The sequence below is a fragment of the Leucopleurus acutus genome (genome assembly GCF_964270905.1).
Source record: "Leucopleurus acutus genome assembly, chromosome: 2".
Taxonomy (NCBI): Eukaryota; Metazoa; Chordata; class Mammalia; order Artiodactyla; family Delphinidae; genus Leucopleurus; species Leucopleurus acutus.
In genome coordinates, this window is record NC_139143.1 from 39,949,533 (window position 1) to 39,962,943 (window position 13,411).

The 13,411-nt window shown below is 53.1% G+C and overlaps 1 protein-coding gene across 11 annotated transcripts in view; it reads left to right on the forward strand.

The window, feature by feature from the left end:
• Positions 1-568: 568 nt before the first annotated feature.
• PPFIA4 (PTPRF interacting protein alpha 4) overlaps positions 569-13,411 on the forward strand; it is a gene marked incomplete at both ends in the record, with an annotated part of 34,271 nt that continues 21,428 nt past the window's right edge. For 2 of the 11 annotated variants that reach the window (XM_082834768.1, XM_082834764.1), the window contains 13 exons: positions 714-947; positions 2,990-3,091; positions 3,487-3,651; positions 3,951-4,025; positions 4,257-4,346; positions 4,922-5,113; positions 5,413-5,559; positions 5,829-5,963; positions 8,061-8,141; positions 8,438-8,569; positions 8,935-8,997; positions 9,686-9,777; positions 11,874-11,982. In XM_082834768.1, the coding sequence (XP_082690894.1) occupies positions 714-947; positions 2,990-3,091; positions 3,487-3,651; positions 3,951-4,025; positions 4,257-4,346; positions 4,922-5,113; positions 5,413-5,559; positions 5,829-5,963; positions 8,061-8,141; positions 8,438-8,569; positions 8,935-8,997; positions 9,686-9,777; positions 11,874-11,982 (1,617 nt within the window). Of the gene's footprint in view, positions 948-2,989; positions 3,092-3,486; positions 3,652-3,950; positions 4,026-4,256; positions 4,347-4,921; positions 5,114-5,412; positions 5,560-5,828; positions 5,964-8,060; positions 8,142-8,437; positions 8,570-8,934; positions 8,998-9,685; positions 9,778-11,873; positions 11,983-13,411 lie in introns of all 11 variants that reach the window. The other 9 variants (XM_082834767.1, XM_082834766.1, XM_082834770.1 and 6 more) reach the window with 6 other exon arrangements.

The following is a 13,411-nucleotide window of genomic DNA, read 5'->3' on the forward strand; positions in this document are numbered from 1 at the left end:
TGCCGCTTACTGAATTATTTCTATATTTGGCCAGCAAGCCACGTGGGAGGGGGAACCACTCCACTGCGGCTGCACTTCTGACAGCTGTGGGTGGGGGAAGCTGGTGACAGAGGCTACAGCAGTGGGCATGTGCATTTCTTGGGAGAACTAAGGAAGGCACCATCTGAGTGAGTAAGCCCGGAGAAGGGGCATGCGCCAACTCTTCACCCTCTTTCCCCACGTTCTGGTCCACGTTCCTGCCTCCTCTCCCCTCACCCACCTCCTGGATGCCCTTCTCTGCTCAGCTGTTTCTCACAGCAGTCTCTTCTCCAACAGACCACTGCCCTCCGGAAACGATGGTTGTTGCTGGACCCAGCTGGGACTCTGCCAGGCTCCAGTGCTCAGTCTAAGGAAAGGGCCCTCTTCCAGCCCTGCTCTCCCTGCCTGTCATGGCCACACTCAGCTGCTGCCTGCTTGCCTGGGGACATAGGGCACCCAGCCCCAGCGCTGAGAGGTTAAACCAGGCCCTCTCACTCCATTTCACAGGGGCACTCTGGGCACCAGTCCCCTTTCAGACCGAGAGCAACTGATGCCATGGGAGAAGCCCCTGCCCATCTGTTCACTCACCTGGTACTGCCTGCTCTGAGACCCCTACACGGGTCGCCCTGGAGGTGCCAACCCTGTGAAACCCTCCCCTGTGCCCTGACACTGAGAAGGCCCTGCCCACCCCCACCATGTGTGAAGTGATGCCCACAATCAACGAGGGGGACCCCCTGGGGTCTCCCCATGGAACGGATGCTGATGCCAACTTTGAGCAGCTGATGGTGAACATGCTGGATGAGCGGGAGAAGTTGCTAGAGTCCCTTCGGGAGAATCAGGAGACTTTGGCGGCGACACAGAGCCGGCTCCAGGATGCCCTGCATGAGCGAGACCAGCTCCAGTGCCACCTTAACTCTGTCCTTCCCCAGGTAAGGCCCGGTAGTCTGCATCTCCCTCATCCCCTTCCCCTCACCCAGCCTTTCAGAGCCCTCGGCTTCTGGGCCCTCAGCTCTCTTCGTCTATTAGCATCTCAACAAATGGAATTCACAGAGCATTTACTCTCCTTCGCCTTGCTTCATAATACTTTTCCCTGTTACTCCCAAGCGCCTCAGGCTGAAATTGGCTCCACCTGGAGAAAAGGATGGACTTTGATGCAGGAAGAAAACCCAGCCTTAGTTGCCAACTGCAGTGAACCCATGCAGCCAGAAGGTGGCAGGCTATACTGGAAAGACACCTCCACCTTGGAGGCTCCTCACCAGGGTCCTATTCTTGGAAGTGGTGGGTGGCGAACCACAGAGAATGGAGATGGGAGAAGCCTTAGAGGTTATCTAGTCCACCTCTCATTGCACAGATGAAAAAAACAAGAGGCATCACATGGAATATTATAGGCAGAGCTGTGATACCCCTCTTATTCTCCTCAATCAACATGACTACTAGCAATAATGGTCACCATTTATTGTGTTTTCTGTGTGCTAAGCACTTTGACTGGAATTTCCTTCACTAAATTCCACAGTGCTGAAGTTAGTGCTGTTATCGCCATCATCTCTATTTTACAAATGATGAAGCTGAAACTTGAGGAGATTGGTAAACTGCTCATGGCCACCCTGCCTGTGGGGGTGCTGCAAGGGTTAGGGAGGCAGCCCTGAGGGGCCACACAGCTCAGGACTCAGCTCCAGGCCCTCTCCCCACGTGTGGGGAGAAGAACCAGAGTGGCTGAGTTTCCTACCCAGGGTCCAGAAGCGTTCGGGGGGCAGAGTCTTGTGATGCTCTGTAGATAGGAATATGGAGCCCTGGTGAGGAATTGGGGTGGGAGATGGGCCCATCCTATCCCACTGTGTTTGGAGCCCTGAACAAGCCCCCCCAGGATGAAGGAGCCAGTCCCTGCCCCCAGGGAGCTCGAACACTAGAAAGGAGATAGACAAGAGCCCAAATGATAGGAAGAAAATGTGGAGGAAGAGAAGAGGGGCCCCCAAAGGATTGTTAAAACAGTGTCAACACCTAAAATAGCTTCCAGATAATTGATCCTCAGAGCAACACTTGAGGGAGGATTGTCTTTCGGATTAGAGGTTCAAAGGGGTTAGGTATCTTGTCCAAGGTCACCAACGGGCAGACCTGAGATTTGATCTCAACCCCTCACTGGGAGCTTCATGAGGGCAGGGATTATGTCTTTTCTGTTACTGTGTTTCCAGTGACCAGCACAGGAGCTGGTACATGGTAGGTGCTCAGAGTGCCTGTGTTCGTAACAGTTTTCAGAGGAGGGAGAAAGCCTTCCACTGGGAAGTCTGGAAAGGTCCCAAGGAGGTGTGTCCTTTGAGATGGACTTTGAAAGATCAGGTGTTGACAGAAGATTGGGCTTTCAGGGGTTGGGGGAGCCCACTGAGCAAAGGTGTGGAATTAAGAAGTTTACTAGTGACTGTAAACAGCGGTTACCCAGGTTGACCAGGTCTTAGGGTGTATGGAAAGGAACTGTGCGAGAGAAGCTGGAAACCAGGATAATAAGTTTGTATTTAATGGTGTAAACAACACTGTGCTTTGGGAGATTACCCTGGCAGCAGTGTGTCAGAGGGGTTAGAGTTGGGGAGGGACGTTACTAATGCCAAACCAGAAGTGAAACTCCCCTCCATCCACTTCTAAAGGGAAATGTCACTGGATTGTTGGAGAAACAGAAGTACAAAATGGGAGGGAGGACATAATCAGGTTATATTGGTGGCTGGAGGGGGAAGGGGCGCAGAGCAGACCTGGTGACTTTCTCACTCTTCTATGCAACTGTATTCCATTGCACCCTACCACACCCTTGGAATGCTTCCCCTCTGGAGAAGCACATGCTAGTAGTATGGATGGATAGGGATATTTCTGGGGACAGTTGGTGGAAGTAAGGGACGAGTGAGAGGATCCCACCACTGACTCGGGCGTGCAGGATACTGCTTAGGTGGTGGATCCCCAAGCACTGAGGGGCCTTGGGGGTTTTCAGGAATTTGCCACCTTAACCCGGGAGCTGAGTATGTGTCGGGAGCAGCTTCTAGAGAGGGAGGAAGAGATATCAGAGCTGAAAGCAGAGCGGAATAACACGAGGGTAAGTGGGGTGACCTGGCGTGTGTTTGTGCTTTGGGGGTGGGGGGTATGACCAAGGGAGCAGGCATGGCCAGGGCCAGCACATCCCCAGCCCTATCCTAACCTCCTCCTGCCTTATATCACCCTGGGGTGATAGTCAGTTTGTTCAACCATCAGTGCTAGAGGCTTTTCACCTCTAGTTCGGGGTCAAGGGAAAGGTCAGGGTCTTGGGAGAGAGGCTAGGGCAGGTATTCAGTTGGGGCAGCAGCTGTTTACCCACATAGAAGTATTTCACCATTCTGACAACGGTACACATGGCAGTACTCGTGTCTGCTGGGTGTTCGTGTGGACCCTGCTTATAGCCCCTGGGGCACAGGCTCACAGCCCTTCCTCTTGCCCTCCCCTTCTCTCTGCCAGTTGCTTCTGGAACATCTGGAGTGCCTAGTGTCCCGTCATGAGCGCTCACTGAGGATGACTGTGGTGAAGCGTCAGGCTCAGTCACCTTCAGGGGTTTCCAGTGAGGTGGAGGTGCTGAAGGCTCTCAAGTCACTGTTTGTGCACCACAAGGCCCTGGATGAGAAGGTACCTAGGCTGGCCCACCCAATCCAGCCAGCCTTCCCCAGAGCCTCCGTGCATCCCTTCTCTGAGATTTCTGAATCCTGTGTTTAGGGAAAACTGCCTTCTAGCTTCATAACTGGCTCCCTCCTACCATTAATCCAATTTCCATGTCATCCTATTAGGTTCCCTCTCAGAAATTTGCCCCTTGGCAGGTCCTTCTCTTTGCCTTATGCTCAGTGGTGGTAGACCAAGCCCAGGCTTCTCCAACTTGAGTCCAGTGGGGTCCCTGTTTCTTTCTTCATCTCCCCTTTTATCTTGGACAGGTGCGAGAGCGGCTCCGGGTGGCCCTGGAGAGAGTGACCACCTTGGAAGAGCAGTTGGCAGGTGCCCACCAGCAGGTAAGCTGCTTGCCCTCCCTCCATCTGTAGACTACAGCTCCTGGAAGCCAAGGCTGGTTTACCCCTTTTCCCCACTCTGTTCCTCATCAGATTTCTCCCGTCTGTCTCAACTGGAGACTGTTAGCCAACAAGAGACATCTCTCTCTAGGAGGTGGGAGACTTGGAAGGGTCTGGAATATATAGGAGGTTCTCTTCTCTTTGACTCACTGCCCTGGGGACTGTGCCCTACAGGTGTCTGCCCTACAGCAGGAGGCAGGGGTTCAGGATGGAGTGGCAGAAGAGGAGGGGACTGTGGAACTGGGACCGAAATGCCTGTGGAAGGTGGGTCATGGGGAGCTGCATAGAGGGGACATGTCTTACCCCAGACAGGAGGTGGGGCCCCGGCCCTGCCTTAGTGCAGTAGAGCAACTGCTTGAATTAAATTTGGAGCTTTCTCCAATCGTACCATCTCTCTTTCCTTCTTCCCCCTACCCCATCTGCAAAGAACTCTACAGATTTTTGTTTTAGTGCCCAGTACACACACTGCTAAGCATATAATGTGTTTGTTCACTTGCATTGTTAGGTGCCATGTACCTAAGAGATCACTTCTCTTTCTGAGCCTCTGTTCCCCTAGTCATGCCCCTTCCTAGGTTACAAGAGGCTGAAATAGCAGGTAAAACTAGGCATGATTATTTTTCAAGAGATACACAGGAGAGTGAGAGTGTTTGGTCATTGTCTGGAATGAGCTTCTGGAGGCCAGAGGAAGAAGGGTGTACCTGGAGGTGTGCTCTAAAATTGGGGGCAGAGCTGTGATCTGCTCTGGTTGTGCTGTCCCTCTTCCCACCTCCCCAGGGCAGGGCAGGGGAATGGGATGCCCAAGGCTCTGATGACTGACTGATAGTTCACTGTCTCTGGAGCATGACGCGGGCCAGGTAGAAGAGCTGCAGGAGCTCCTGGAGAAGCAGAACTTTGAGTTGAGCCAGGCCCGGGAGCGACTGGTCACCCTGACAGCAACCGTGGCCGAACTTGAGGAGGACCTGGGCACGGCCCGCCGGGACCTTATCAAGTCGGAGGAGCTGAGCAGCAAACATCAGCGGGACCTCCGGGAAGTGAGCAAGGGCCTGGGCCCGACCCTATCTTTCTGGGTGCAGGTATTTGGCACTCAGGAAGGTAGCTGCTGGATGTCCTGGGTGTAGAGGGAGAGCCAGGCAAGGGCTGAGGTGTGTAGGACTGAACACTTGGTAGGGTCCAATGTGGGGACGAGTGGTAGGAGGGATGGGTCAAGGTCAGAAACTGATAGGGTAATGTGGATGAGATATAGCCAGCCAGATTTGGTGGGGAGGTGCGGACACGATGAGGGCAGGAAAAAGCTGATGACCTTCATCTCATCCTCTCCTGTACCGCTCAGGCTCTAGCCCAGAAGGAGGACGTGGAGAAGCGAATAACCACACTGGAGAAGCGCTACCTGGCTGCTCAGCGTGAGGCCACATCGATTCATGACCTCAACGACAAACTGGAGAATGAGCTGGCCAATAAGGAGTCCCTGCACCGCCAGGTAACTCCTGCAGATGGGGTTGGGGGACACTGTACTTGACCCTGGAGGTCCTAATGATCATGCTGGAACCTCCCCTTGGTGGCCCAGGAGACCCTGAGGTGCTGGCCGCCTTGGGAAAGGGAAAGTCAGGTATCTCTGGGTAGCCAAGAACCAAGATTGCTCCCTGCGGCTTCTGACCTATCACTTGCTCTCTACTGAGGATGGGCCAGGGGGTGGGGGAAGCTTCAGTACTCCCTCTTGACTCTTCTCCCCACCCCCTACTTTGCTAGTGTGAGGAGAAAGCCCAGCATCTGCAGGAGCTACTGGAGGTAGCAGAGCAGAAACTGCAGCAGACGATGCGCAAGGCTGAGACGCTGCCAGAGGTGGAGGCTGAGCTGGCCCAGAGAATTGCAGCCCTCACCAAGGCAAGCGGGCCAAGGGCCTGGGAATCTTCCTCTGTTCCCTGCTTCCTGAGCTCTTATGTAGCCAGGCAGTGAATGGAGAGAGTGGGAGGCACGTTGGGCTGGGGGCCAGGAAACTGCTTCTCATTGCATGACTCCAGGAAACACACTTTGTTGTTGTGTCTGTCACATGGAAGAGTAATCCCTGCCCTCATCACCCCACAGGGATGTGACAGTCCCATAAGAAGGGATGTAAGAGTACTTTAATAAGTAGAAGAAACTGTGCTGATGCAAAATATTTTTATTATCATTTACACCATTGTAGTTAATACTTCCTTTGGGGGGGGTCTGAAGTGGAAAAAATAGGACTTTCATTTCTGGAAAGGTGAAATCTGAGAGGAAATATGATCAAAGTTTATACATCTCTGAATGGGGTGGGAGTTTAGGCTGAGCATATCTTTTTTTTTTTTTTTTTTTTTGTCAAATTGAAGCATTCTAGATCTAGGGACCATCCCTAGCTGTCTGAAGGCTTCAGCTTTTGGACAAATAAAAGGGAATATAATTTTACCCAATGGATAGCTAACTTTATGGAGGTATGTAGGCTGAAAACATCCTAGGTCTCGAAGAGCTATGTAAATGCATGGACATCTACATGTGGTGGCTTAATCAAGAGAATTTAGGAGTGTTTACAGCGGGTTGGAGGGTGCCTCATGTGGGATCACCATAGCTACCCACCCAAGCAATGGAGAGAAGAAAACCAATATTTTTTTTTTTTTTTTTTTTTGCGGTATGCGGGCCTCTCACCGCTGCGGCCTCTCCCGCTGCGGAGCACAGGCTCCGGACGCGCAGGCCCAGCGGCCATGGCCCACGGGCCCAGCCGCTCCGCGGCATGTGGGATCCTCCCGGACCGGGGCACGAACCCGCATCCCCTGCACCGGCAGGCGGACCCTCAACCACTGCGCCACCAGGGAAGCCCCAGAAAACCAATATTTAATAAGCATCAGACCCCAGAGCCTCTGGAGGATGGAGGCTGGCCATTGTGCCAGTGTGGCAGCTTGGGGGCTCTGGGGATGGAACCTGCAGCCTGGCTGTACCTCGGTAGACTCAGGACCACGTTTGCTTCTGCCACTGACTTGCTCTGTGACGTGGGAAAAGTCACTCCCTCCCTAATTGGGCGTCTGTGTCATTATCTCTGTGATGATGTCATCATCTCTATAATGATGGGGTTGAATTTGGTCGTCTCTAAGGCCTTTCAGGCCCCTAGGAATGAAGGGCAGAGTTTAAAGTGCAGCAGAAGACATTATGTGTGGGATGCTGAGCAGTCAGTTTTAGTAACTCTCAAAACTGACAAGAAGGGATGGACTGAAGTGATTAATATGTTCAAGGGAGTCAGAGTAGAAGGGCCTTAAGGAGGGATTTCCTGACTGTAAGATGTGTGATAGTCTGGAATACCTTGTCAGAAGAGGCAGTGGGGTCTCCATCTCTGAAGATGCATGAACGAAGGGGAGACCACTCCACCCAGGCTGCTTTAATAACAAAGGTAATCACCATGGCTACCATTTGTTGAGTGCTCATTGTGTCCTAAGTGTTTGCCATGGATTATCACCTTTAGTCCTTGCCATGGGCATAGGTGCTGTTATTACAACTGAGGAGATAAAGGCTCAATAGAGGTTCAGTAACTTGCCCAAGGTCACACAGCTGGGAAGGGAGGGAGCCAGGATTTGAACCAGTCTGGTTTGAGTCCATGCTCTTAAGGGCAGTTCCATCTATCTGGAGGCATAGAGATTTATGGTCGCTCATACTTTCAAGTGGGGTTTCTTTCTGGAAGCATAGGGAGAATTTAGCCTCTTGAGCTGCCAGCTCTGGGATGTTTCAAGGCTATAGCCCTGAGCAGGAAGGAGAGGGTATGGGGTGGGGGAAAGCGGCAGGGTTGGGGTACTTGGGAAGAAAGGCAACAGTGGTGGCAATTATGCTCCAAGATGGTAAGTGGAGAGCTTGGCTTCCTTGGTCCCTGAGGCCCTGATTCCCAAGGGCCGCTCTGGCACCTGGGTGCATGGGATACAAGGTCTGAGCAGGAAGGCAGATGATCTTCGGGCTGCACTGATCCATTCCTCCCTCCAGGCTGAAGAGCATGGCAGCACTGAGGAGCACCTGTGGCAGCTGGAGGGACAGCTGCAGGAAAAGAACCAAGAGCTGGCAAGGGTGAGCTTACTGGGCCAGACTCTCGAGCCTCCTCTCAACCCCAGGGCGGCATCCCAGGATGGTCTGTGGGTAGGGAAAGGAGGAAGAGTGAGAGCTAGGGAAGGACCTGGCTAGGGACAGAGACAGAGCCACAGAGGGGTGGGAGGAGGTGGTCAGGAAAGCTGCAGACAGGGGCCCCCGGAGGATAAGAAGGGGACAGGTGAGAGGGCTGGAACCACAGCAGGAATGAGTGGCTCCCTGGGATTGCAGTGAGATGGCCCTGGGGTGGCTTGGTGCAAGGTGGTCTGGTTATGCAGGTGCGCCAGCGGGAGAAGATGAACGAGGACCACGGCAAGCGACTGTCAGACACCGTGGACCGACTGCTTAGCGAGTCGAATGAGCGCCTGCAGCTCCACCTCAAGGAGCGCATGGCGGCCCTGGAGGAGAAGGTGCTGTGGGTGGCGGGCCTGGATGGGCAGTGCTGCCCGGAAGGACGGCGCTGGCGGAAAGGGGCGGTGTGGGTAAAGGTGTGGGTGGAGCCGGGCGAGCGGGAATGGTTGGGATGTGAGAGCTTAGTCGGGAGCGGGCGGGGTTGGGGCGCTGGGCGAGGCGGGGAGTGCGGAGGGCTGTGGAGTGGAGTTAGGCTGAAGAGGAGCAGCCTGGGCTGGGGGTGGGGCGGTCTGGCAAGGAGAGGTAGGGCTGGGAGAGCAGACCGGAAGGCAGATCTTGCTGGAAGGGGAAGGCCTGAGCCAGAGTAGAGGAGCCGGGGTGGAGGGGAAGGGGGGCATCTTGGCTCACAGCTGTTCTCCCCCAGAACACACTGATCCAAGAGCTGGAGAGCTCCCAGCGGCAGATTGAAGAGCGGCAGCATGACAAGGTACCCAGCTGCTGGCCAGCCCTGCCAGCCCGGGAGGGCTGAGCTTGCTGTGAGGAAGGAACACGCCTGTGTTTCAAGCAGCTGCCCTAAAACCCAGCACTGTGCTAGCCAGTTTGTTAGTCCATGTACACACATTATTTCACTAATCCTCCCTAAAGCCTATCGTAGTAGATGCATCACCCACCCACCTGTAAAGAAGAAACTTAGCCGTAAGCATAGGGCAGAGAGTGGGTAGCAGAGAGGCAGGACGCTGTGAAGGACTCAACAGAAGGATTTGGTGGGGCCTCAAACCTGGTGAAGCTCTTGCTTTCTGGTGATCTGGGGCGGATTAGCCACTATCCCTATGCTAGCAATGTCTGTGAGGTCTGGGAGTTCACTGAGGGCCCCTCTGCTGCCCAGCCTTATTTGTCATGCATTTGCTTGTTAGTGAGGGCTCAGCAGGCCTGTTCTGGTAGAGTCCTTCCAGACAGACCTTCCTTCTGGCCCTGCCCCTGCCAACCCTTCTACTCACTCTCCAGTTGGACCTCTTCTCTTTTGGTGTCATCTGTGGGCTTGGCCTTGGGTCCCTGGCTTTGGACTTTGCAGTGCTTTCTTCTGCTTCTCCCCAACTCTGCTGTTCTCTTGGTCCTTCTCTCCTCGCTCTTCCCCTCCCTCGCCCCTACCCCCACCATGGCTCTGCCTGGCACAGGGCCGCCTGTCTGAAGAGATTGAGAAGCTGCGCCAAGAGGTGGACCAGCTGAAGGGTCGAGGAGGGCCATTTGTGGATGGCATCCACTCCAGGTACTGGAGCTCAGGAGGCTCTGTGTGCTGTGATGGAGTCCTGGACAGACCTAGATGGGCCCTGGGGGAGGAGACTTCCTCCCACCAAAACACCGCCCAGGATCTCAGGGTCCTGCTCACATTCAGGGTGGGACACTGAGGCTTAGAGAACTTTGTAAAGTCACCCAGCTCACTTGGGCAGTTTAGAAGGGAGCACCTGTCCTCTGAGGGATGCTGAGAGGCAACTAAAGCACAGGATGATCCTTCGCCACTGCCATGAGACACAGGGCATGATTCCTGCTTCCTCGACAGAGGGCACGCCCTTGAGAGGGGTCTGCTGAGTTACATGCTCACCTATGTCCCACAAGGCCTGCTCACAGGGAGTATCTGGTTCACTCTAGTTACTTTTTTTTTTTTTTTTTTGCATTACGTGGGCCTCTCACTGTTGTGGCCTCTCCCGTTGGGGAGCACAGGCTCCGGACATGCAGGCTCAGCGGCCATGGCTCACGGGCCCAGCCGCTCCGTGGCATGTGGGATCCTCCCGGACCGGGGCACGAACCCATGTCCCCTGCATCGGCAGGCGGTCTCTCAACCACTGCGCCACGAGGGAAGTCCCACTCTAGTTACTTTGAGACACCTTATTTACGGCTCTGAACCTAATGCTTAAATTAGGCCCATGTTTTAGGGAACTTCTGGATTTTTCTTCATATTTTGTGAAGCATTTGGCAGTGAACTCAGACCTCAAACCTGCGCTCAGTTCTTTGCCCAGAGAGGCAGGCTGACGATCGAGGAAACTGAAGTAGATGATGCCACTCAAGGTTCATGGCTCCTGGATATTTTCTGTCCAAACCAAAGTCTCTTAGATCAGAACACATAAGGTTCCCTATGGTCATGCTCTCGTTATATCAGGGAAATAGGGATCAGCTTCTTTGAAGAGAGGTTAAAGGAAAATTGTACATGTATATGTGCAGAGGGGTAGGGCTTAAATTAGGGAAAGAGATGTTGAACGTGAAGAAGAGAAGCCTGTGGGTTTCTGGGGTGTTAGAGACTTGGGTATCAATTTCAAGTTTGTTAGGAATATTTGTATAGGAGTGTGGAGAGAAGCAGGGAATAGAGACAGAAAATGGTAGTTGGAATTCCTCCTACTTCTCCCTTCCTGTAGGTTGCTCAGAAGAGACCAACCCCCTACGCCAACTAAGAAGGCACAGCCCAGAGCACACCAAGCTATTTAGCACTGCTTGCTTTCCTTAGTGGTTGGAGTTCTTGGCTTTGACTGTAGAAGCACTGGCCCCATCATGGAATTGGGACTGAGTTGCAGGGAAAAGGGGGGAATAAGCAGAAACTCCCCCATCCCTCCAGATAGCTTGTGTAACCTGTTGTAGGCTCACCCTGTCCCTTTGCTCTGGGCTCCCTCAAGTTCTAAAATGGGAAGGCATAGGGAAGAGATGTCAGTAGGGGAGGCTCCAGATATTCCAGAGGATCATTACTGTGATCCTAAAATTTCAGGGTTGGGATAGACCCTTGGGGCAGTCAAAATGCTTTCTCTAGCCCATGTCTCTGATACAGTGTCAGGGCCTCCTGAAGCTTCCTGGGGACAGGGAGTATGCCTGGCTTGAATTTTGGCCAGGGATTTAGTCCAGAGGAAGACCAGAGGTAGTTGCTAGGGAGAAGACCAAGAAACAAAGACGCTCAGAATTCAAAGGACTTTTAGAGCTCATTCCTTCCAACTTCTCTTGGTGCCATGATCCCTCCCACACATTCTTGTCAGGTGGCCAGAGGGTCTCCACCTGAATACCTCTCTGAGGGGAGTGCAGCTTTTTTAAAGCTACCAGTTGCATCATAAGCCAGCTCTTGCTATTTGAAGGTGCCTCTTGTGTTAAGTGAAAAGCTGCCTCCCTAGAACTTTCTCCCCTGGATCATACTGATCCCTGGAGCACCAGAGAATAAACTTAATCTCTTGCTTACGTGGCAGCCCTTAAGGCATTAACAGAAGCTCATGTCCTGCTAAGACTTCTCTTTTCCCAGCTGAAGATCCCTTAACTCTTTGGGCCCAGTGGGTGTAACCTGGGGCTGTCAGTCCTCAGGGCTCGTCTTCTCTCCCCCATCCGCCACTCAAGGGCGCACATAGGCAGTGCAGCAGATGTGCAGTTCTCCCTGAGCGCAACCGCCCACGCACCTCAAGGTCTGCATCGTTCCTACTCAGCACTGCGGGAAGAGTCTGCCAAGGTGAGGGGGTGGAGGGGTGAGCGTGGATGGGTCTACCCTGGGGAGTTTGGGGTCAGTTCAGCCACGCGCCTTGCTCCAGTTTCACAGACGGCTGGTGTGATGCAAATCCTCCCCCTACCCTCCCCCGTGTCAACGACAGCTGCAGCCTTGGGGTTGGGGCCATCACTGCAACAGCTGTGTCTCGCCTCGACCTCCTGGTGGGCAAGAGGTAGAGGCTGGTGGGTGGTCAGCTAGTCCCTGAGGCCCCACTGAAGCCTGTGCATGTGTACCTGGGTGTGCAGGCACGTATTTCTAGTGGTTGGGCTGGGGGATGCAGGGGCAAGATGGAATTGGCAAGCTTTCTGGAACAAAAGCTGTGGTTTATGGGTAGGTGAGAGAGGATGACAGGTTAACTGGCCATGGGACGGCACCTGAAGTTTTCTGAGAAGCATGTAGCTCATGTGGAGTCTGCCTAGGGAGATTTAGAGGGAACAGGAAAGATTAGGGGCAGAAAAGGACTGACTTCGATCTTTTGGGGAAGTCTGATTCCTTCCTAGCCCCATAATTGTTAACCGTGCTCTGTCTCGAGCCCAGATCCTCTACATGCTCTAGGGCACTAGAAGATATAGGTGGAGAAGGAGGGAACTCCTAGTCTGATGGCGGAAGATTCATCTCTGCCATTAGGAAACCCCTAGTGTGAGGGGGGAGTTGAAGTCGGAAGTCATCTCTTTTCTCTCTCCCCTCTCTCCCTTTCCTCTGTTTATAAGAGCACAGCAGCTACCCAGGACCTCAGTCTAAAGGCTGCAGGAGTGGGAAAAGAGCCCTAAGGGGATCTTGGGGGTCTGGGTCATACAGGATGGGGTTAGAGATTACCTCTTTCCTTTTCTTCCGCTGCTCTTCTCACACTCCCAGCCCAGTTCTGTGCTCTTTCTGCTTCTGGACCTTTGTCTACCGAAGGGGTTTGTAGAATGATTTCTGAGAAGCTACCTCCTCTGAGGGTTGATCGGAGGGTCCTGTAATGTGCTGAAACTCTGAGACACAAGACAGTCATGCCTGCTTGGCTTTTTCTCGTTCCCTATATCTAGTCACCTTTTGTGTGAGTAGAAACAGATTGCCTTTACATAATGCTGACTTGGTGCCAGACCCTGTGCTAAGTGCCTTACATGCATTTCCTAATTTAATCCTCAGAGCTACCTATGAAGTAGGTACTATTACCATTCCCACTTTACAGATGAAGAAACTGAGGCACAGAGAGGTGAAACAACTCTCTTGTAGCTTGTATTGGGTGGAGCCAGGATTCAAAGCAAGGCAGTCTCTGGAATCTGTTCCTAACCATTCTGCTATCTGGCTCCTTGAGTTTGCGTAGTATTTCTTAGACTTTAACATACAAGTAAGTTACCCGGGATTTTGTTAAAATGCAGATTCTGAATTAGTAGGTCTGGGATGGGGC